General features: G+C 45.2%; 1 protein-coding gene across 3 annotated transcripts in view; it reads left to right on the top strand.

Moving 5' to 3' along the window:
• The window catches only part of zeb2b (zinc finger E-box binding homeobox 2b), a 55308-nt gene that overhangs the window by 27490 nt on the left and 3975 nt on the right, over positions 1-23843 (top strand). For 2 of the 3 annotated variants that reach the window (XM_052057837.1, XM_052057839.1), the window contains exons 2-7: positions 9365-9619; positions 13342-13407; positions 14341-14529; positions 17333-17547; positions 20092-20200; positions 20282-22272. In XM_052057837.1, the coding sequence (XP_051913797.1) occupies positions 9365-9619; positions 13342-13407; positions 14341-14529; positions 17333-17547; positions 20092-20200; positions 20282-22272 (2825 nt within the window). The remainder of the gene's footprint in view (positions 1-9364; positions 9620-13341; positions 13408-14340; positions 14530-17332; positions 17548-20091; positions 20201-20281; positions 22273-23843) is intronic. The other variant, XM_052057838.1, reaches the window with a different exon arrangement.

Here is a 23843-nt window from a genome sequence, read left to right on the forward strand (position 1 = left end):
GGATGAAAGGGACTGAATCTGGTCTTCAAAAGATGAGTGGGTCTTCACCATGCTGGGATTGAGGGAGGTAATTTTCCTTCATGCATGTTTCCTTATCAGGTATGTGCTTAAATAGATGCCTTCACTCGCGGCATTTTGTCCAGGGAGACCAAGAGAAAAAAGATTAAAACTGGTCAGCTCAGGCTTCCTGTCTCGCCCAGACTCCAATGTTTGGAGTCTACAACTTTGACTGAGTGCTGGGCTCACATCCTACCAGATTTCTTTATTTGGTACATTAAATACACACGATGATAGGAAAATGATAGATGGGAGAATCAAGCTGAAGGTGAGGGTCACAGGTTTTCTGTCCCTTTGGATCATAGGGGTCAAATCCAGTTCCGGGAAGTAAAAGTGCCAGCTCTCATTGAGCTTGTTTACCTGCCAGTTGAGACGAAGCACCTGCTTCGTGCCTGTCCACTGCTACAAATTGGCTTCCAACAACCTGGAGCCAAAGTCAAATTGTGGCGGGGTTCATAAAGAGAGGAAAGAGCACCAGATGCTGCCATGAATCCTCCAAAAGTTGCAGTGGGACATCACAAGTCATCCAGCAGTGAAGCGAGAGTCAGCAAAATGGGACATTCATCTATCCCGCCAATGGCCTCCACCTTTCTGGTTCGTCATCCCAATTTGACCAGCAGGTGTGATTAGTGCACTGATGAAAGCTTAGGCGAATGATGTTGTGCAATCGTCGCTGTTAAAGAACGGATGCAGGAGGGGGAAACATGGTTGTTCACATGCTCTACTGATAATAGTATCCCGAAGACAAAGGAAATAGCATTTTAGTGTGTGAAGGTGGTGGGACACTGGAAGCATAGCCGTGCTCTTAACGGCATGCTCTTTCATTACTGACTTGTTTTCCCTCTGGAATTATGCATGCACTTCATCCTCTCCTTCAGGGTTTGGAAAAACATGCTTCCTTGCGCCCTGGAATCCCAGCGATGCTCGCTCCGCATGTGGCAATGAAAGTGTAAGCGCAACCCTTTTGGTTCATGCAAACGCCTCCTTTAACTTGGCAGGTAAATTGTTCATTAGGGCCGAGGGACTGAAGAGCGGCAAGAACAAATAAGCCTGAATATTTGTTCAGCGATGTAATCTACACGTCAATTAGCCTGCCAAGCTAATTAGCACCTCACCGTCACCCGAGTACCTGAGCGCCACTTTCAATCCGCTGATCAAAAACAGCAGGATCGACAGGAACACTGGCAGGTAGCTGCGTACATGACAGAGCAAGAGAGAGCGAGAGAGAGAGAGAAAGAGAGAGAGAGCGTTTGTTTTGCCGCACATCACACCAGTGCAGCTGCTCAGTTATGTAAACGCTCATCTGAGCAAGCAGCTTCTCAGACTTTGACACCAGACTGGAACGTACGATAACAATGACTACATATGCACAAAGGGCACCTCACAAAGGGTTAAACGTCCATTGTGGGAACTGTTCTTGTAGTTTGAGAATGTTGTCAGAAAGTGGGATGTTCAGGTCTGATGTGATCAAACAGCACATGTTTGGGGTCACAACCTTAAACATGCTGGCTGTCTTATTAAGGTGGGCTCAAAGCGCTCCAGGTGTCCTACCTCCTGCGTCATGCCACAGTGTCATTAAAAGTGTACTTTGGGCCTTCCTGCAGCTACAAAGGAATGATAGATTCATCATTGGGAAAAGAGAAAGGAAAAAGCTCCGCTTGTTTCCTCCCACTCACACATTGTAGGCTCTGGGGCCCGTGCATTGGCACTGCTTCTTTATGCCGTTAACCGAGATGGCGAGAGAGGTTAAGTCATGTCACATCGCCGTCGGCCTGCACCTGGCGCACCCTGCCGCTAGCGCGTACAAACAGTAGTTTTATTAAAGCAGCAAATTGCAGTAAAAATCAATCTAGTTTGCATTGTTAAAATATATATATATATATATATATATATATATATATATATATATATATATATATATCCCTCCAGTGTATATGATGTGTACATGGAGATGCATCTGTCGTTATTTAAGCGTTGTTCTGCGGCTAATATTGGTCTATTGCTAAAAATTCAGTCTAGTTGCTGGACAACTAATTTGGAGATTGGTGAAGAGTGTGTGTGTGTGTGCGTGTGTGTGTGTGTGTGTGTGTGTATGTGAGAGTAACAGATGTGATTTTACACTCTCATTAGCATGTGAATGAGGCCCTGGGCCGCCAGTTTGGCTCAGTCAATCTAGAGAGGAAACAGAAGATCCTGCTACCCTCATGTGGCCCCTCACCTGGAACCTTGCTCCCCACCCCCGCCAATTGGTTGATTCTTTCTGATGTCTTTGGTCCGTCTGGGATCTCGGCTTGACTACCTGTCCTCCACAACACACACACACACACACACAAGCACACAATGCACTGATGAACCTGATAACTAGTATAATGTCCCAAGTGGTCTTCACTGCCCCGTCATCTACAATTTTTCAGTTCGCTCACTCACCTATAACCAACAGGTTGTACGTACATAGAACACTGTTTTTAGTATTCAGGTTGTATTTATGCACAGATAAGTGGTGGCCTTGGAGCGTCAGAAAGGAATGCAGCCTTGGTCAGATCAAACCAGATCAACAGTTTTTGTGTCTGAGGGGAGAAAAAAGTCGAAGGATGGTTGCACATATTAACGGTTTTCCCTCACAGTGAGAATCCGACCTGTAAACTGGGCATCGTACATGCCTTGCTCAACCTCAAATGAGATTTTAATTCATGGTTGCTTTACGCACAATTGTACATTCCACCTTGCATTTGCTTGATTTTGGCAAAGATGAAATCAAAGTCACTATTCATTCTTCCAAAATGGATGTGTCGTACATTAAATGTGTGAGAAAAATATTTTTTTTTTGTCTTATATTGTGTGATACTGGTGAAGGAACAGCACATCAAATGCTGCTGTGAGCCAGTAATTACTGTACTGTCCAGGTTCTGCTGGAACAAAAAAGTACAGTAATCTGTCCTGGCAGTGCAATATGTAACCACAGCTTTATAATTAATTTTACAGGGAGCCTAATATATTTATAATATCGGATTGCTGCAACACTGTGCATAGAGTTATTAAAGCTTCTAATCAGTCTTAGCAAAAATTAATTTCACAATGATTTCTTAGGTTCGTATTTGCATATGCTTGCATGTTATTTATTTTTGTAGAGTATTTTCTATACAGAGCAGGCACTAGGATTGGAAAGTTTCATTAATATTTTGTAAAATAATAAATCAATAAGCAAACAATCCATACATATAAATCTCTTGATCACAACATTTTGGCCAAAAACACAACCTAATGAATTCCTGAAAAAGATATGGAGTAAATGATGGTGCACACATCACCAAAACCATCCAGAAATTGTTAAATTTATACCTCATCCAATTTCAACCAATATTGAGCATTTTTATTTTTAGAAAACATTATATTTGATTTTGCAAGCACACTTAACGTGGCGAGTGACAGTACTCTCAGCCTGCTCTGAGTCTCCTTTGAGAAATGTATGTTACAGTTTGAAAAGTCTTCATCGAGGTTCAGTTTTATTTTTTTCAAAGGAAAGGTGGGAAGCTTTGGTATGTAAAGTGCAAATGTCCCTTGCAATTGATTCCTAGAAAAACATTTAAAAAAAACATCTCACATGGACAGTGATTTTTCTTTTTATGTCTCTGGTTGGAAGTTCCTTGAGATGCTTCCCTTTTGTCATTGGCTCATTGCTCACTTTCCGAGTAAATACAGAAAATCACCGACACACACACACACACACACGCACAGGAAGACCCACTCTCACATGTGCACGCTGGCACACTGGCGCGTCGTAGCAATCGGCGCATAGATAAGCATGATTCATAAACATACAGTTGAAGCAGATGTGTTATCAGGGTGGCTGAAAGTGCTGCAAGGCTACACCAGCTCTCCTGGGGCGCGCGCACACACACACACACACACACACACACACACACACACACACACAAACACAGGTTTCATACTAAACATGACAACAAGGTGGTGTCCATCAATTTGGCACCCCCTCAACCTGATCCGCATCCATGTCGGCAGATTCCGCCACCACAGTGTATGTTTTTATAAGCGTCTATTTTGAAAGCTAGTCTTCGTGTTGCCACGTCAGGCCTGAGATGTGTGTGTGTGTCTTTGAAATACATGGACTGTATGGATTATAAAAAACATTCCCACTGCTAGTCAACAGCTTGCACTTTCAAACTTGTGTAACATTTCTTGCTGTAAACACCATGATGTCAACGTGCGTTTCTCTTTCCGTGACAGCAATGCATGCGTTGTACTGATGATGAGTAAATGAGTAAAACGGGTCTTTTATTGTGGCAACAAAAATGACACTTGCGTCCTTTCATGTGAATCTGGTTGTTGTTTTCTTGCCATGTGTACATTTGCTTAGTTACAGTAATTATGGGCCATTAAGGCGGCTAGGCGAAGGTAGACGGGGGCTGTTTTTTCTTGGCCTCCCCGACGAACATCTGCTGAGAGATTTGCATATTAATTAACCCACATTAACTCTAATTATTCTGGGAAATTATCAAATAAATTAAATTTTCTAATTTGAAACCCCTCGTGTTGTTGCTCGATGCATGTAATAGTACAGTCAGGAGGTGAAGTGAATCTTACCTGAGCAGGAAAAAAAGGTTTGACAGGCTCATGAACCCCCCACCTCGCCAAGCCTTCCCCTTTTCCTCCTCCTCTCTGCAGGCCTGGGGTCCTGAGGGCAGCCAGGGAAGCTTTTGTGCCTCCGTCTTTTTTTATTCTTTTCGTTGTGTGACCAGCACGACGAGGAGGTGGGGCTGGAAATGGGTTGGGGGGACATTTGTTTGAGGCTGGAACATCCATGAAGTGAGGGAGGAGGTAAGGGGTTCATGTGTGCTGTTGGGGGGTGTTGTGGGGGGGGGTGTCAGTAGGCGTGCGGTGTTGTGGAGGTGGGGGTGATGGTTGATATGGAGGGGGGGGTTAGACGAAGGGGGGTTGATTGTAGTTGTGGAAGACGGGTCACAGATGGTTGGTTGAAGCAAAGGTGGTACCACTGAGCTGTTTAGCAAACCTTGGTCCTTATCCCCCCCACCCCTCATCCCCCTCCGTGCGAGCGCACACACACACACACACACAAATGAATATATATATATATATACACACACACACACACACACACACACACACACACACACACACACACCACTGCCCAAAACACCCCCCCCCCCCGCCTGTTGCTTGGCACATTAATGGATCTTTAATGGAATTAGTCACTGGTGCCTTTCTTTCGGACCAGTTTTACCATCTAGACTGTTATTTTATGTAAATGTTGTTTTGCTACTGAATGGGTTCAGACGCATCATGAAGAAATGCTGAAAGAAACCATTGCAATTACTTTTTTTGCCGCTTTTACCTCAAAGTTCTATAAGGTTTCTAAATTGAATTGACTTTACTTTTCAGCGATGCTACTTTCCTTGTCTTGATGAACACTCTCTCACGTAGACACACACGCACATATTCACACACGCTCCCAGGTTGCATTTACACTCCACTGCGTTTTCACCATTCATTGCACGCCACCGCCCCACCTCTTCGTTCCTCCCGTTACTCTCGCTGTCTCTTTTCAGGGTCTTTGTTTGCCCACGACCTCCCTCCTTTCACCGACTTGGTCCTCTTGTGGCCCCCGTGCTCCATCGTGCCCTCATTCCCAGACCAGATAACACCAAACATTCAAACGCTCACTTATGTCTGTGACTTCAAAATTCCTTTTTCTCTAAATTGTAATCTGAGAAAGTTTGGCATCTTTTTTTCTTTATCTGGTGTTTTACTCCCGCCAGGTTGCAGTGTCTCTCTTTTAAATTTCTTTATTTATTTGACTGTATTTGCTTTATAGCACAGCCGAGTGAGAAGTAGCCAAAGAACTGTGGCAGACAAAAGGTCATAGCAAAAATCCACTTCTGCCAGTCGTAGCCACGAGGCAGCGACCTTGCCTCCACCTTGGTGCCCTCCCCCCACACACCAGGACTGACTAATGCCACACTACACCCGCCCCCCACATCTCGCTCTTAGCTATCCAGGTGATCCGCTTGGCTCACATTCATGAGACAGCCAGCGAGCGCTAGCAGTTACGGTCCAATAGGGAGAATGTCCGGGCTCATTATCGGCGTAGGAGGCCAAGTGTGTCACCCGAAGCTAAGCCTCGACACTCGGCTAAAGAGTCAGCCGGGGTTAGCATTACAGCGTGGGTGTTAGTCATTCCACCTCGCGGCCATCACCTCTTACCACCGCCCCATGAGAAGGAAGCGCTCTCTCACTCTCTCTCTCTTCGGCTGGCTCCAGAGCAGGAAATGCAGTCTCCTTGCGGCACTTGACGGCACCTTGGGAAGCTTAAATGAATGTGATTATCATTGTTAGCGCTGCAGAGTGCAGGTGCGGCACCTCTGAACTCTGAACGCCTGGGAGGAAAGCGCTCACCTGACGATGAAGCTTGCTGAACTTTGGCTTTCAAAAAAGTTGCTCTCTAACTCTTCACTGCTTTCTAACTCTTTATGGTCAAACCGATACGCTAAAGTGTTGATGGTTGCAGATTCCTGCCAGCGACGAATCTTTGAACGCAGCTGGCTGGTGGCACCACAACTGTCATGGAGTGTGTGCACAAAGTCATCCCACTGCGATGCTGCCTGTTGATTAGTGTCGCCGTGTGTTCTCGTTCAAACCTGCAGTCCTTTTGTTCAAAAGGAGCTCCACTTGTATTTGATGCCTTTTCTTCTCTCCCTTTATCCACCTTTATTAAAGAATGAGAACAACGAAAGAAACTGTCACTGTCACTGTCACTGCCCGAATCAATAAAGCAGCACCACTCCACGTACAAAAGAGCCACTAATAGCGGTCTTGTTAAAGCCCCGATGTCAGACACACCAACCTCAAAGCTAACGGTTACACGTCAACTGGATGAGTGGCAGAAGGATGCGGGTAACACTTTATGCAGCCCAAATGATGTTTTAACACCAAGGTAAGATGAGCTAGCAGAGAAGTAAACATCATTGTCTTCCTTGCTCGCCTACGCCACAAAAGGATGATGAAGAGGTTGACAAAATGACGGCCTGCGAAATGTTCCTAGGTTAGAATTACTTTGTTGCACCGCACAATGGCGGTGGATGAGCGCTCGTCAGCAGTGGCACCTTAACAAAGGCGTCTTTCTGCACGTTAGTGGCGCATGTCGTGCCTTGACAAGCTCCCTTGACGCCAACAGACAGCTGACTCTCGGGGAAGATGGCATTGGCTGTAGTTTCACAAGACAGTTGGCCGCCCCCATGCAGCAGCAGACACAAAGTGGTGACAAAAATGAATGAAAGCACCACTTTTCTTCTCCGCTGTGAAAGTTTGTTGTGTGGAAGGTGGGCGGTGCCGCACCTTCCTCACGTGGGAGTAGAAAGTCAGTTGTGCAACAAAGAGATGCTCCCTCATTGCACACAATAGCCCCTTCACAACCTTTATAACCTATCCACCGCCCTGAGATCACGTCATTCACTGGCTGTCATTGAATCTGCATCTGTAGATGGGGTCCAGAGCGGCAAGCTGATTGAGCCTTTTGTTCTCACCAAAAAACTCTGCCGGAGATGTTGGCTGGTGAATTCCATTATGAACTGTTGCATTCCTCAAATATAATAGTGTTGTTTTGGGGCAGTGTGCATGCGGTAAAGGCTCAGTATCAACTATGCCAAGGTAGATTTGGACCACCCAGGAGAACCCTGACCAGGCCAGCCTCCTCCCCCCGGCTCCAATCCCCCGCAACTCGCCCCATCTCCCTCCCGAGCAGGTCACCGTTGCCCTTTTTGTCATCACAAGCAGCATTACTAAGTCTGAACTTGCCTAAACCCTTGTGATCACACCTCTTGAAAGGGTTTTCTTTCCTCCACCGATTGGTATTCGAAGCAGGTCACCGCAATCCCAGACGCCTGCACCCCGACCCCGCCTCAAAGCCCCGTTTTCATTTTAATTTGCACCTGTTGTGCAGTTGTTCGATGCAGGCAAGTGTGGACCAGCCAGTCATACGTGCCTGGAGGGGGCTGTGGGAGGTTTAGCCTTTCATATGTAGAACGTGAACACAAGTGTCATGCACGGGCTTCACCGTGGGAAGACGCAGCCTCTTATAGATTTATTAAAGCCCTCAAAATGCGAGAAGTCCAACACAACATGGTGCCTCTGCGTGACTGAATCAGACCACTGAACGTTTCCCCCGGTTGTCCACCTTCACCAAAACCTACCGTTGGTGGTGACTAATTTCCATGAATGCCGTTATTGAGTGAAGTCAAGGCTCTTTCAGAGGTGCCAACCATACCGGCAGGATTTCTGGGTACTTTGGGTTTAAGACGACCACACAATGGGAAACTGAAATAACTTGAAAGTGAAAAAAGTATTCACAGACTGAAATGTCTTGAAATTAACAAATGAAATTCCAGCAGTTTGTTTATGTTTAAACAGATTTATGGGGGGGGAGGGGGAATATGAAAGAATGAAACAGGCTTTTGATAAAAAATAAAGGCACCCTTGACTGACGGCATGTTTTAGCGTCAGATAAATTCAATTGGATTGAAATACCTCGCAAGTCACATTAGAACTGTCAAATCTTCAAAAGGTTTGACTACAAAATTCTGCTACCATTATTTTTGTCCAGGCCAGTTTTCATTTTCAGTCGCAGTCTTGTTTTCAACAGTTAATTTTCCCTCCATTTTTGTCTCTGATTACATGTTGTTATTATCAGTCACCATTGAGTATTGTCCCTTTCTCTTATATGGCGCTCCCAACAATTTAGCTGTGTGTGTGTGTGTGTGTGTGTGCGTATGTGTGTCTTTTCAGTGAAGTCTTGAGCCTTGAGGCTTGTCGTGTCTCAGCCCATTTACGTTAGGAAACATGTACTGTATTGTGTTTATGTTCATGGCTGGCTGCATGTAACGAGTAATCAAGGCGGCCGAAGTCGACGTGACTTCGTTGTGCCGCTTGTGCTATGTTAAGCATCTGAAATGTGACAGCGACGCTAAGGCGCAGAGCCGCCATGAAAGGTGCAGCATACTGGCATGTCAGGCATGTGAGCGGGACTAGAAATTAGCGGCTATTTTGGCCGACATCACACTGGCAGCTGTCTGCCCGTAGCTGTGGTTCAGTCGCAGATTCCAGTGCTGTAATTGGGGTGTAACCGATGACTTGGGCCAAACAACAATTCGGAACCTCAATAGCTTCCAAAAGATGTTGAAATCCATCTAGAAAGAATGTGTTTCTGCAGCAGTGGCAGTTTATGTCTCAGGAAGCAGTGGCCCCACCCACTAATCCAAAAATGTCCTCGCATTCACAGCTCTCAACTACGAGAATGTGGTGGAGACCAGCTCGGAGACAGAGGAGGACGACAAGCTGCAGGTGTCCGAGGAAGACCCGCTGATCAACGGCACCGGTAGCCCGGCCAGCCTCGTCAACGCGGACGCCTCACCGTGCGCCGAGAGCCACGGGCTGCCCACCAAAGAGGAGGAGGACGACGAAATGCGGGACAGTGGAGTGGAGCACATCTGGCCCGACAGCGACATGCTGAGTGCATCAGTGGATGGTACCGGTGAGTGTCAGCTGATGTCATCATCCCATTGGGTGATACCCCACGAGGCGGGAGCTACAGAAGCGAGCGTCACACTGGGCTCCCAAAGCCATGTTGCTCCTTTTTTTAATTAAAATTTGGACACCTGACACCAGTTGGAGGCTCCTGCAGAATTGCGGTTCCCTTTGAGCCCGCCACATGTATGGTGTTCAGGTGAGCCATTCGTCACTGAACCTCACTAATCTGACTGGCAGATTCTTTATGTGCACATGCTGCCGCTTGTGGTATCATCTTATACGGTAAACCCCTCCCATCTGGTGCTCGTGTAGACTTAAACAAATGCAGCCAAGTGTCGAGCAAACAAGGCTGGAGCCAGGTCTGATGGCAAGGCCTCCGTGGCACTCCCCTGGCTGACAAGCGCTGGAAATCATTTTGGTTGGTAAAGTTGGGCTAAGACATTCATGTCCTCAAGGAGGATTGACAATAAAATGCTATATCAAAGCCATTCAGAACATTCAGAACCTCACTCTGAATTTTGTAGTGCATTAGCTATCGAAGTCGTAGGTGTCCTATTCAAAGCCGGGGGCCGATATCTGACCCATCACACCCATTTTGTAGCCCACTAAAGCAAATAACATGCATTTACTTCAGGTTTCTCTAAAAATTATTGTGTTCTTTACATTTTGACCATACTGAAATTGCATTTTTATCCCTGAATTTTAATTCTTTCACCTAATGCCATTTTAACATAAGCGTATCATGTTGTGGCTCCTCCCAGATGACCCCCCCCCCCCCTCTTAACTCCCCCCGCCTCACCCAAACTTGACTGATGCTCTTTTGTTGAACGGCGCTGATTGCCGGGGCGCCAGTCACGGATGCTTGAAAGATAAATACTTTTAATTAGGGGGCAGGGTAGAACTATTAAAGGAAGCCAGACTGCTGAAAAAAGTCATTAGCAATCTTAAATGAAATTTTTATTTTTATGATAGCCATTTACATGTATAATAAGAGTCAATGATTCTTGGAAGCGAGTGACAGGAACAGAGTGCGGCGAGAAGTCATGTAAGACAGCTCCTTTTTAAATGAGCTTGGCTTTGCTATTCATTTCTGCTAATGAACTAGCCATGCACGGCACCCAAGAACCCAGGAACGTTCAGCGGGCTTAAATTTTAATACTGGAGGTGGGGAGGTGGCACATTTATTAGGGGAGGTAAAAAGCCTAAATAACAGTTCATATCCTTCAGGGATTGAGGGAAGAAGACAGTTGGGTAAATAAATCAAGATAAAGGATAAACAAGCTGTCGTTGCATACGGTAATTGTTTATTTGATAAAGACCCGCGGTGCCATAATGTCTGTAAATCAGCCATGTTGCAATTCCCACATAATCTGCTTCTGCCGTGATAAAGTGTCTGACATATTTGGGAGAGCAAGTCAAGTTCATTAGAGTCTTGCTCCCAATCTTGTGGCTGCTGTGTTTCCCAGCCTACACTTACTTTGCCGGTGCCTGACTGTCTGCGCAGATACCTCAACACATAACTGAGTCCTGAGATAAGCTAGGAGCCCCCCCCCCACACACACACACGCACGCACGCACACACGCACACACACACACACACACACACACACACACACACACATGCACGCACACAACACGGTCCTGCTGATTTGGAGTCCTATCAGGAGCTTCAAACTGAGCCTCTGGAAGACTGAATGTGGCCTTCTTGGAGAGTTTCACTTCACAGAAATATTGCTTAAGCGATGGAGGAAAAAAAAAACTTTCTTTGCTTTGAATGCACTTTGACAATGACTTCATGCAAGACAGGAAGCTCCTGAGATTCCAGAAGACAATCAGAGCCTTATATCTGGCCTTGTCCTTGACATTCCTCCATCCCACAGTGTGGCTGGAAGTCAGTCTTCTGGAAAGCATGACATCATAGTCACTGACAGGCATTTGAACATAAATCACCTGCGTTTGAGTCAGCAATCTAACACTGCGCCATATTTCCATTGTCACCCAACATGTAATTGCAGAAGTTTCTGTTGTTGAATAAAAGCACCTCCCCCACATCTTGTCATGTCCAAATTTCAGACTGTTATTTGGCTGGATGGTGCTCCATTGTGAACAAGTGCATGCAAATTATGGGAAAGAATCTACATTGCTACTCTTTGAATCCTTTTTTTTTTACTTCATACAACACCACTGCATTAAATGTGTCCCAAATCTCCGAGGCAGAATGAAGAATATTCATTAAGATAGGAATGTTTTCACAACAAACAGCATCAGTGCAGTATGATGATAGTCTCGGTCTTCCGCAAGATGTAGGCCTTCGGTGATTTAACGCTGACGCAACGCACCTCTGGCTAGCCCGTGATCTACAGCCTCACATTTTTGTGGCCCACACGCATGTCTAGTGACAGCTATGCCATATAAAAGTGTTGGCTGCCATGTCAGGACATAAACACTCACTTTCTGAGTGGACTCCCCTCTTTGCTGGCTCACCGCAGTGACACATTGCCCAGTGCCAGAGGTGGACCAGCCTCCTGCTGGAAGCACTGGTCTCGCCTTCAGACCGCAGATAACACATGTTTTCCAAGGTAAACACTAACAGGGCAGAGAGGAGGACCAGTAAATCCCACTGGTCATCCCCTTGCGTCAGGGCAAAAGAATGCAGCCAAATTTGATTAGCCAAAGCAAACATGGCTTGTGAGGACACACACATGTGCTGAAATCTGAGCTGTATGGGTATATTTCAATCTGTTGCTCATGATTTATGCGACTAAAAAGCCGTTTATTCTCAAGCTGCGGTTCCGATACCACTTGGCAGACGTGCAACCAAAAAAAAAAGAAATTAAAAAAGTATTGAAGCCAGAGAGTGAGGGGTGGGTCTGGGAGGGGGGCTCACAGACTACACTGCCATCACGTCCATTGTTAGCTAAAAATACAAAAAGTAATTTTACTTCAGGCTTTTGTGCAGGAAACATTATGATCAGCGTAACTTGCTCCACCTCTTCCTGGGACATGCCGAGTGACATCGGATGGTGCCGCCTCTTGACACCCAGTAAAAACAAGGCACAAAACATGGCCTCCATGTTCCTGGAAGCATGCTTATTTAATTGTGGGCAGAAACCAATGCGGAAACGCTGCTTACGAGCTTGTCCCCGTGTTGACAACAATCTCACCTGTGCCAGCACCTCACTGGCTGACTGCAAGGTCATTAACCTGAAGAATCTTTAATCTTTGAACAGTAGAAACGGAGTGCAATCAGATTGGACACATCTCTTGACAGGAACGAGCGACGGAAATGCGTTAAACACAACTCTTCACTTGTGGTGCAGGGGTGTGTTATTTTTAGTGTGTGTAGTGTGCACGCACGACTGTGTGTAACAGCTTTGGATGAAAATGTTCACATGCGATGAAGGAAGCATAATGTGCGTGTGGAGGAGTGCGGCGGCATCACAGTCAAGGCGTAATAAATTCGAGCCGCATGTTGGCTGAAGTGCAACAATTGCTCAGGTGGATATTGTGTTTAATTGTAGCTCGTTGTCATGTTAAAGGTAAATAAGTCACTGTCTGGCCCGCGTGAGAGTATTCATTGCGCATGATAAGCAAAGCGGTGATGCGCTGCCATGCACAGCGGTGCCTTTTTACGTACGTCTCATCTTTGTTGGCTTGCACTCACTCCTCCCCCTTTGTCCATTTCCTCCACAAACCCCACTCCTCTTGCCACACTCTTCTGTGCAGATGAAATAAAAGATTTCGACACTTTGGGCCCTGATGCCACTTTGCAAATAGCAGGAAATGGTACAGGTGAGTCTGACTCTTGCTCATTGTCTTCTACTATTGAACTCTCTTTCTCGTGTCTATGAACCTACACAACATAGTTTAGGCTGCAGGATATAATAAAATAGGGGGAGCAATTTTTTTTAATGTCTTTTTGAAAAGATGACACGTATTTGTTGTTCTGAAGTTGATAATATCCTCCTGGGATGGGTTAAAATGCATTCTTAATTTTCATGAATAACAACCCAGTTTTAATCAGCGGAAGCGCAATTCCATCAATTAGCTTAGAAAGACAAGTCTAATGAACACCGTCAATAATGCAATAGTGGCTGCAAAAAGGGATTCATTGGCACCGATGACATTTGCTGTTTTTTCTCCCAATAACCAAATATTTGCTACCTTGACCTTTTACAAATTGGCCAATGAAGTTGTCACAAATGGCGCTTAAAAGCTCACCTTGATTTGCCATCCAAAAGGCTTATTAGCCACAATCGATTCTCAGTGAGATGTCACTCAGATGAGGACTAATGGGGGTCGCCAATTTCTTCGTGAGGTTGGTCATCTTGGCAACACCCTCCACCGCTGTAATGAATTTTGCTTTGGCTCGAACCAACAACTCTGATCTTAAACGTGCCATCTATGCTCTGCTACTGCTGAATTCAGGAGTGTACGCATCCGTGTGTGTTTTGGCAGTCACGAGTGATTGAACTCGCTAAAGTTTTTCTGTCACTGCTCGATCTATGATTTGAAGTTGGATTCGGCGACAATTCTTATTTTTAGTAGTGCAGACATGCAGAGCCCATAATTTAGACATACTTTCTCTGAAGCTTTGCTCTGTTCTTTTTGTGTCTCCTCGCACTCGGAGCAAGATATTCCCCAAATCTTTGCGTAGGACATTTATCTGGGAAAAAAAAAAATCAATCGTATGTATTATCGTTTCTTATCCCTTCTCCCCTTTAGTCAAGAGCATCAATTGCACTTCAGAGTTCGAGGACTTTTTTGCCAAGAGAAAGCGTGGCGACAGCGACAGCCACGTGGTGAGCATCGCTGAGTATCTCCAGCGAGGCGATACCGCTATCATCTACCCAGAAGCCCCCGAGGAGCTGTCCCGACTCGGGACGCCGGAGGCAGCGGGTCCAGAGGAAAACGGTAAGGAATTTTTAAAGTTGTTTTAAGACGCAGGCCTTGTTGTATTCTATGACCTTTTTAACTTGCTGGTGGCCATTTTTTGAACTAATGCCCATTTACTAGGATAAAACATCCTTTGATTTTTATTTTTTAGCCCTTCAATTTCCAGTTTATTTCCACAATGCAAAACTTTGCTTACTATAGCTGAGTGGTTCTAGAGCAAGCAGAAGGAGCTTCCACTTAATTAATTAATTAAAATATTATTCTTCACGGTCTGCAGTTTATTCTCAAAATCAACATTAAGCCATTTATTTGCTCCATTGCGATGTTCTAAGTCATCAGATGCCTCTTTTGAATATTACATTCAATTGCTCCCTTTTCCCAAAATGGATAACAAATGTCATGTTGTATCCAACATTAAAAAATGTTACATGTAGTCTACAACCAGTTTAATTTAAGGTAAATTGTATGGATTTCAATTCGTCACCATGATAGAAGCAATGGGTAACATTTGATGTCAACAATATGTTTTTCGTACATAGTTTTATTACATTTGCGTTGATACGCGTAAAATGTTTTGGGGAGGAAAAAAATGGAATGTCCAGTACAGAATTCACAGGGTTCATATCCAAATTGATATAGGATGGTGCCTGTGCAATTTTCCTCCTAGCTTGTGTGCTTGGGAAAAAGGGGGGAAAAAAAGTTCATCTCTTAGAAGCTGCAACAGCTCTCTTGCCCGACATGAGCAGACAGCTGTTGGTCCCACAGATTTGCCGGATGCCACAGTGTTTACCTACAGTCTAAAGCAACAGCTGGGCAGAAACCAGATAGTTCACCTCTGAAGGTCCCAGCAGGCGGACGAGGTTGAGGATTGAGGGAGTGGGGTCAAGCTGCAGACATGGCAAGCATATGAGTGAGAAAGATTTTAAGAAGTGACAGCAGTGAGGAAAATGCCATCCTGTCACGCTGCTGTGCTCACACGCGTGAGCGTGTGTGTGCGCGTCTATGTGTGTGTGTGTGTGTGTATGTATGTAGTCTTAAGTCTCTGAACAAAAAATAACTTCGAAGTTAGGAGTTAAAGCCGTTTTGTGTAATATCATTTGAGTAAAAGAAAATAGCTGACATTTCCTAAATTTCAAATTCCTAAATTTCAAAAGTAATTCTATGGTATTAAATGTACTAGAGTATTTGAAGTAAAATTAAATATGTATATACTGTACTTGTCGATGTTTTTATTGATTTCGTTTTTATTTATTGAGCTTACTTTCGTGGTATAGTTAAAGATCCGTGTGTCACTGTAACTTGGCCATCAAGTTTATTGGATATCTAAACAAGCTCATGTTAACGAAAGGAACAGTGAAGTTTTGACGACAATGGATTAAAAAGAGTGCGGCACAGTGATCAACTGGTTAGCACGTCTGCCTCACAATGCAGAGGGTCCAGGGTTCGATTCCTGCTCCGGCCTTCTTAATGGAACACTCTAAATTGTCCCTAGGTGTGAGTGTGATTGGGGATGGTTGTCCGTCTCTGTGGGCCCTGCGATTGGCTGGCAACCGATTCAGGGTGTCCCCCGTCTACTGCTCGAAGACAGATGGGATAGGCTCCAGCATGCCCGTAACTCTCGTGAGGATAAGCGGATTAGAAAGTGGATGGATAGATTAAATAGAAATTGGTCTAACCTACCAGGTGGGATGGGAATTTTTGAACACAAATAAGTGGTGTGGTATATGGTTCTTGCTGCTTCGCTGGTCTTCAAAAAACACTCGGTGATCGGTGGCTGTTTCCCGACGAATGAGCACTTCAGGGACCACGGCTGATTGTGAAAAGATTTTATTCAACCAATGTCAGAGTGAAGTCTTTCCAAAAAGTTGAGTGGCCCAAGGCATGGATGTAAAAAAGCCCCCCAACCCCTGTCAGGCCCGTATCTTTTATACCTGGCAAGGAGCTGATGTCATGGCTTTGTGCACCAGCTGCGGTTTTCAATCTACTAGTTTACTTCAGTCCTAAAAAGGAGATCTTGACCAGCGCTGTTGGTGATGGACGACAACAGCCACTTTACCTTATTATAGGATTGCACACATTGCTGAAACTGAATTCTCCCTGACCAGCAAATATAGAATAGAATCGTGTCACTGACGCCAGGTGGACATTCTAAGGCCACCTACAGGAATAGAGAGGGAATTCCAAATTACACTTCAGTGGCATAACAGGCAACTAATCCGATGTATGAAAACCATTCCTCTTCAAATGCCCACATGTGTGCAACATGATCCTGGTAATGGATACCTCGGTTTTTCATCACTGTCATAATTTCCATCTGCTGGAGATGTTGCTTCAGCAGCAGTGTCAGCAGCAGGTGTTTATATCTTCATTTCGATCAAAATGTATTGTGTCACGACAGGGACGACTTTTGTTTTTCTGCTTTGTGCTCCACGCTTCAGGCAGTTTGTCAACAAACACTTTGTTGGGATTTTATTTTGTAGGAACAAGGAAGGAAGATGGATAGGGAAATGAATCGAAGTAAAAGTGCAGACCTTTTTTTGTCAGTTGTCCGTAATATAAATTACAAAGTAAAATATGTAGGTGGAAATTCTACTGAAGTAACAAAGTATTTGTACTCTGTTACACTGCAAGGCCTTCTGTGCACGTGCGTGTGTGTGCCAGCCCAACACAGTGACTCTCATGTGCAGCAGATTGCGTAGATACCTCCCATACCACTCTGGGCAAGCCGCCCATTAGCTGCCATTGATTGGCTGACCTTTTGGCCCGCTTTCCTTTCCCTTTCAACCCCCTTTCCCCTCCTACTCCTCCGTCACCCATGCAGACCTGCCACCTGGAACGCCAGATGCCTTCGCCCAACTGTTGACCTGCCCCTACTGCGACCGGGGCTACAAGCGCTTGACATCACTGAAGGAGCACATCAAGTACCGCCATGAGAAGAATGAGGAGAACTTCGCCTGCCCGCTGTGCAGCTACACGTTCGCCTACCGCACTCAGCTCGAGCGACATATGGCCACGCACAAGCCTGCGAGGGATCAGGTTAGCTAGTTCTTCTCCTTACATCAAGACTCCCGCTACCCCACCAATACACCCTTACACGCACACACACACGCACACACACATACACACAGATACATAGCCACACACACAACCTCCATCTTATCTGTAATGTGCTGTGATCCTCTGAGAAGAGAGATCATTTTTTTTCTGATTGGCAATCATTATTAATTTTTCATGGCATTTTGAAGATGCGACTCCTTTAATGGTAATAACTTTAATTGAGGCCCTAAATGGTTTTTTGATGGCCTTCCTTGATATGATTTTGCAGCCTTGTGTTCACGATCCAGTGATTGTGTTAATTTCCAATTTGGAAATTTTTATCAGCTCCTTAACTTTGCTCCTGGTCTTTATGTTGTTCTGGTGACACATATGCACACACGCGCGCCCACACACACACACACACACACACACACACACACACACACACACACATACACAAACAAATTGCATATAAACAGAAGCAACATTTACACCACATATAGATCAGAATTTTCTACAGTAATATAAATTATTACTATTTTGTCTCATGACAATGGATGTGTTTCCTCTTGTGAGGATGAAACACTGCCTATGATATTCATTCATTCATTCTATGATAATGGATGTTAATTTATAGCAGTGAATATCTAATTTAGCTCATTTTGAGACATGATTATGTAAATAAAATGCTAAATTAGTCAAAGAAATATAGGACATGATGAAATAGAAGCAGAAAAATTATTGTTTAGATCCACAATGTGGAATAGAGTCATATATACAGTAAACTAAATGTTTTGCTTCTGTGATGAAAAATAAGAGAAATAATTTCTGAACGTGGGATGGGATTCAACTTTTTGATCCAGGCGAAACTCACCTTCCGACCTTTACAACACATTGAACATTTAGCTGAAAATCAAATAAAATGGACGATGAAAATTTTGAGATATTTATTTAATTGTATCCATTCATCTGAGCCACTGATCCGAATGAACAGTTTGCCAGCCAACCGCAGGGCATATTTTATCTTATAAATGACAAAAACTGTAGATATTCACCACACAATATTATAGGAACGTCCTTGAAAAAAATATCTAGGTTGTCATATAGAACCTGCAGATCTGCAAACCAAAATGAAAACTTGGTGTTGGAAAATTTAACAGAAAAAATATGCTAAAAAAAAATCACTTCACACGCTGTGTTCCCTTGTCTCATGAGACAAGATGACAGCCTCGGGCTAAATTTGATGTCATCAGCCAGCACGCTCACCTGATCTACCAGCTGGATGTAAACGTGAGCAGATGGGGCGGCCGAATGCCTTGCTGTCCCAATCCCCACATTACCATGCTGCCGCCGTTCCCGATCTCAATGGCCGGCGAATCCTGTTCAAGCACCGCGGCTCCTTCTGCTCCACCACTTGTGTTAACTTATAAAATCATCTGCAGTGTGTGGCCCCCAGTCAGCTTCTTTGGCAGGTTCCTCTTTGTCATTCGTATCCTGCCCGTCCTGCGTTAGAGAGCACGAGAACACCGCGCATTAGCATAAGGAATAATGTACCCATCAGTAAACATGTGCTCTCATATGTTTACAAGTCTTAATGCTCCTCCTGCTTTTAAGCAATTAGCCGGAATATGATTAATTAGATCTTATACATATGCAAGCATTCTGCCTGTGCCCCGCCCACAAGTGTGTTGCCATTGATGGCGCCAGTGCATGAAGGCGAGATGAAGCCTTTTGCTGGTGCCATTCACAATTAAGGGCCCAGAGTGTCTTATTAGCAGTGAGACTAAACTTTAACGGGCAAAGGTCCTCAGGGGTAGAAGGGGAGAAGGAGGTGGGGGGCGGAGGCACCGAAGCAGCTGTTGCTGTTTGTTTATGCAACTCGGCAACATACGAGTGGCGCGGTGCTCTCCAGCGCTTGGTGGGGGCCCCCGACTCTCCCCGCTTGATCTGTGAAGGTTGGAGCTTTTTTGTTTGTAGTGTCCTGTGCACTACCATCTGTCTCCCCAGGAATTCTTACACCCCAGCATTTGTCGGGACTGCGGCAGTAGGAGGGGCATTCGATTTTGGTTCATCTGAGCTCGGAGAAAAAAAATAAAGTCCTTCTCTCCAACTCAGAATGAACGTTTTCATATGTGGTGAGGAGGTTTGGACAGTCAGACTAGCTGCTGGGGACTGGCGACCGTTAAAAGTGCTAATTAGATGCTCTGTCCTACAAGAAATGTTAACCTTTCAAAAATGGTGTGAATACAGGTATGCAGGGTATTCGAGACTTATTAGTGTGGAATGAATGAAAAGTAGATCAGATCAGTACCTCTAATGAAGGGAATTGTGCTAAAAATAGATCATTTTCTGGGCTGCCAAATTCTAAAGAGAGTCGAGCAGGCAGGAAATTAAAAGGTGTGGGATCTCTCTGTTATCGCCACCGCTTGTAGCCATTCAGCATCGAGTGTAACATGCTTATTGTAATCTTGACCACTTATGGCTATGTCCTTGCATCGTTTTGATGTCTGCGTGGAATTTTGATGCCTAATGTGTCCTCCACAGCACCAACTATTGAACCAAGCAGCCGGCAACCGCAAGTTCAAATGCACTGAGTGCGGTAAGGCCTTCAAATACAAGCACCACCTGAAGGAACACCTCCGCATCCACAGTGGTGAGTGGCAATTGAAGAAGGTGCTTGCAAATATGTCAGTCTTGAACCGGACATCAAATTGTGTCTGTGTTTATGCCGCAGGTGAAAAACCATATGAATGCCCCAACTGTAAGAAGCGCTTCTCGCACTCGGGATCTTACAGTTCGCACATCAGCAGCAAAAAGTGCATTGGCTTGATCGCCGTCAACGGCAGGATGCGTGGCACCATGAAGACGGGCTCCTCCCCCACCTCGGCCTCCTCCTCCCCCACCAACACTGCCATCAGCCAACTGCGGCAAAAGCTAGAGAACGGCAAGCCAGTGGGCCTCGCTGACCACAACAACCACCTGAGCATCAAGACAGAGCCACTTGACTTCAACGAATACAAACTGATGATGGCCTCGCATGGATTTAGTGCTCCCGGGCCTTTCATGAATGGTGGAGTTGGAGGCAACAGTCCATTGGGGGTTCACCACAACTCAACAGCCCAAAGCCCTCTGCAGCACCTGGGTATGCACGGGCTGGAGTCGCAGCTTCTCGGCTACCCGAACCCTCTGATTAACAACCTGAGCGAGGTGCAAAAGGTCCTCCAGATTGTAGATAACACAGTGTGCAGGCAAAAAATGGACTGCAAACCGGAGGAGCTGTCCAAGCTCACAGCCTACATGAAGGAATTAGGCACACAGGTGGAGGAGCAAAAACAGGGCCTGACATCGGCAAGTGGGCCTCAGGTCAGTCTTCCACTAGTCAATCACAACGGCGCCACCAAAAGCATCATAGACTACACACTCGAGAAGGTCAATGAAGCCAAAGCCTGTCTCCAGAGCTTGACCACAGACTCAAAGAGACAGATCAACAATATCAAACACGAGAAATCGAACCACATGCTCGAAAGTGGCATGGAAGAGAAGGCATCAGAGAACATGTTCACGCCATATGCGTGTCAGTATTGCAAAGAAACTTTCCCGGGTCCCATCCCTCTCCACCAACATGAGCGCTACTTGTGTAAAATGAATGAGGAGATCAAAGCTGTGCTCCAACCCAATGAGAATCTGATGCCCAACAAACATATATTCATGGAGAAGAACACTCATCTGACATCTTCCATTTTGACTGAAAAGGGACTGACAGGCTCCCTTCACCCCTACAGGGACCACATGTCTGTGCTCAAGGCATATTTTGCCATGAACATGGAGCCCAACTCCGAAGAGCTGCTCAAGATCTCTATTGCCGTTGGCCTTCCTCAGGAATTCGTCAAGCAATGGTTTGATCAGCGGAAGATGTTTCCATATGGCAGCACCAGAACGCCGCCGCTTGAGCACAAGAACAGCACGGAAATGGTTGTCGGGACGAACAACCACCACACTCCCCCTAAAGACTCTCTGACGGTGCGGTCGCCAATGTCTCTAATCAAACCAGGCGACTGCATCACATCCCCAGCTATTGCTGAGCTCCACAACAACTGTGACAACTCCCTCAGACATTTGAAAAACCACCAGTTTGGCGACGCGAAGGCCATAGGTGACAAGTTGGACCATTCCCGAAGCAACACTCCGTCTCCGCTTAACCTGTCGTCCACATCCTCCAAACATTCGCACAGCAGTTCTTACACCCCGAACAGCCTGGTGTCCGAGGACCTGCAGGCCGAGCCGCTCGACCTTTCACTTCCACGACTCATCAAGGAACCTAAGCACGCACTGACCGTGAAGAGCCGTCCAAAAGTCAACAGTTTTACAGTCGAGCTTAGCAGTGTCCCCTCGCCACGCGAGCACTTTGAGGAGCCTCTGAACCTAGCCTATCTCAAGAAGGAGTTCTCTGCCACCAATGGCAATTTGGAGAAAAGCACTAGCCCCATCTTTGGCATTAACCCCTTTGCCGCCAAACCCATGTACACGTCACTTCCTCCTCAGAGCGCTTTTCCGCCAGCCACATTCATGCCACCAATGCAGGCCAGCATCCCAGGACTCAGGCCCTACCCCGGCATGGAACAGATGGGTTTCCTACCACACATGGCGTACACATACGCAGCTGGCGCCGCTACCTTTGCTGAGATGCAACAGCGGAGAAAGTATCAGCGGAAACATGGTTTCCAGGTAAGTTAAACCACCTGTGGCTCTGCGAAAGCCTGAGGTGGCACCATGCAAACTCAGATCGCTGCAAATTAGACATGTCTGCACTGACCGAATAGTGAACACTCTTTGTTTTTCAACAAAGGGTGTTAACAACCGTTTGTTCCTTCATTAGACTCAGTGTTGAATCATCTTCTTCCTGGTACCAACTTGCAGAAGTCCCAGAATGTTTGGATTTGTAGAAAAGACAAAAACCCGCCGTGGAGATTCCCCTTAGCACCACCACTCCGGAGTTGCGTTTAAAGGGAGATTAGCTTCCAAGTGCACTTTAATAATGCACCGGCTCCGCGTTCATTACCACTGCATGCTGAGGGCTGTTTAACATAGAGCGAACCATTTTGATGAAAAAAGTATTAATAATGTTTCTCATTCTAAGTTATTAAATTAGATTTTAAAAATACAGCTACAGGCGTTTAGTTGAAATTGATTGCCGAGTGCGGTCCCATCTTAAAACATCCTTGCATTGTCAAGTTCATTAAAGGAACACGTCACACCTTCTGATTGTGATCGCTGTGGCAGAATGTTCCACTCACGGTGGAACATTGTTCTCCATCAATTCACACGCCGCACTTGTCTTCATCATGACATATATTTTTAAAGTGATGGCACTCCTACCGACTCGAATGAAAGCAGAAACAATAGCCCACCTCGCAAATCTCATTTCAATGCATTCTGTGTAAAGCCACAGAAAAGACTTATTAATTTCATTTTGTACGTAGATTTTCATGTAAATGTTTGAATCCTAACTGACCAGAATATTAGGATAATTTCTCCTAACAAGATGTAGGAATAAATAATATTTAAATGAATATCTTTATAGAATGCCACACAAAGAATTCTGACCCAAGGTGCAACAGTCCTAATATGGAGCCGCCCAAAATTGAATGCCTTTATACACACAATCTGCAAATGCCAGAATGTTGTCTTTAACATCCATGCATGATCCATCCATGTCCTCATTATGGTCACAGATGAACTGGAGCCTATTCTAGCTGTTATTGAGCATGTAAACCGAGACCTGGATTTTATTTGTAGTCATTCACTGGGCACATGGAGGCAAACAAGCCTTCATACTCACATTCACACCTATGGACAGTTCAATTTAGTTGCATGTTGGTTCGTTTTTTTTTTTTTTTTTTAAGTTGGAGGAAGAAGGCGGGAGAAAAAGCAAACTCCACACTAAAGGACCGAAGCTTTAATTTGAAGCTCGGACCTTTCCACTGTGAGGTAGTCATGCTAACGTTGCATGCTCACGCTGAAATTTGGGACAATGCCTCAAAGTGCGGTGCAACGTTTTAAGTGAAAATAAAAAAAAACCCTCACCTTCATCTGGATTTGCCCTAATTCTTCATGTGTTTTCACTCTTGGTAACCAAAAAAAAACAAAAACATCTTGGTAAGGTCATGATAAAACAGTGTTCACTCACTCCTTCTCAGTTTGGTTATTGCGGGTTTTAATTTGTGAGCAATTTTGCAGGTTTTCTTCTATTTTTTTCTTCCTCCTAAGTCAGATCAGTCAAAAATGCAGATTTTTTT

Source organism: Hippocampus zosterae, chromosome 2 (assembly GCF_025434085.1).
Source record: "Hippocampus zosterae strain Florida chromosome 2, ASM2543408v3, whole genome shotgun sequence".
NCBI classification, from domain to species: Eukaryota; Metazoa; Chordata; class Actinopteri; order Syngnathiformes; family Syngnathidae; genus Hippocampus; species Hippocampus zosterae.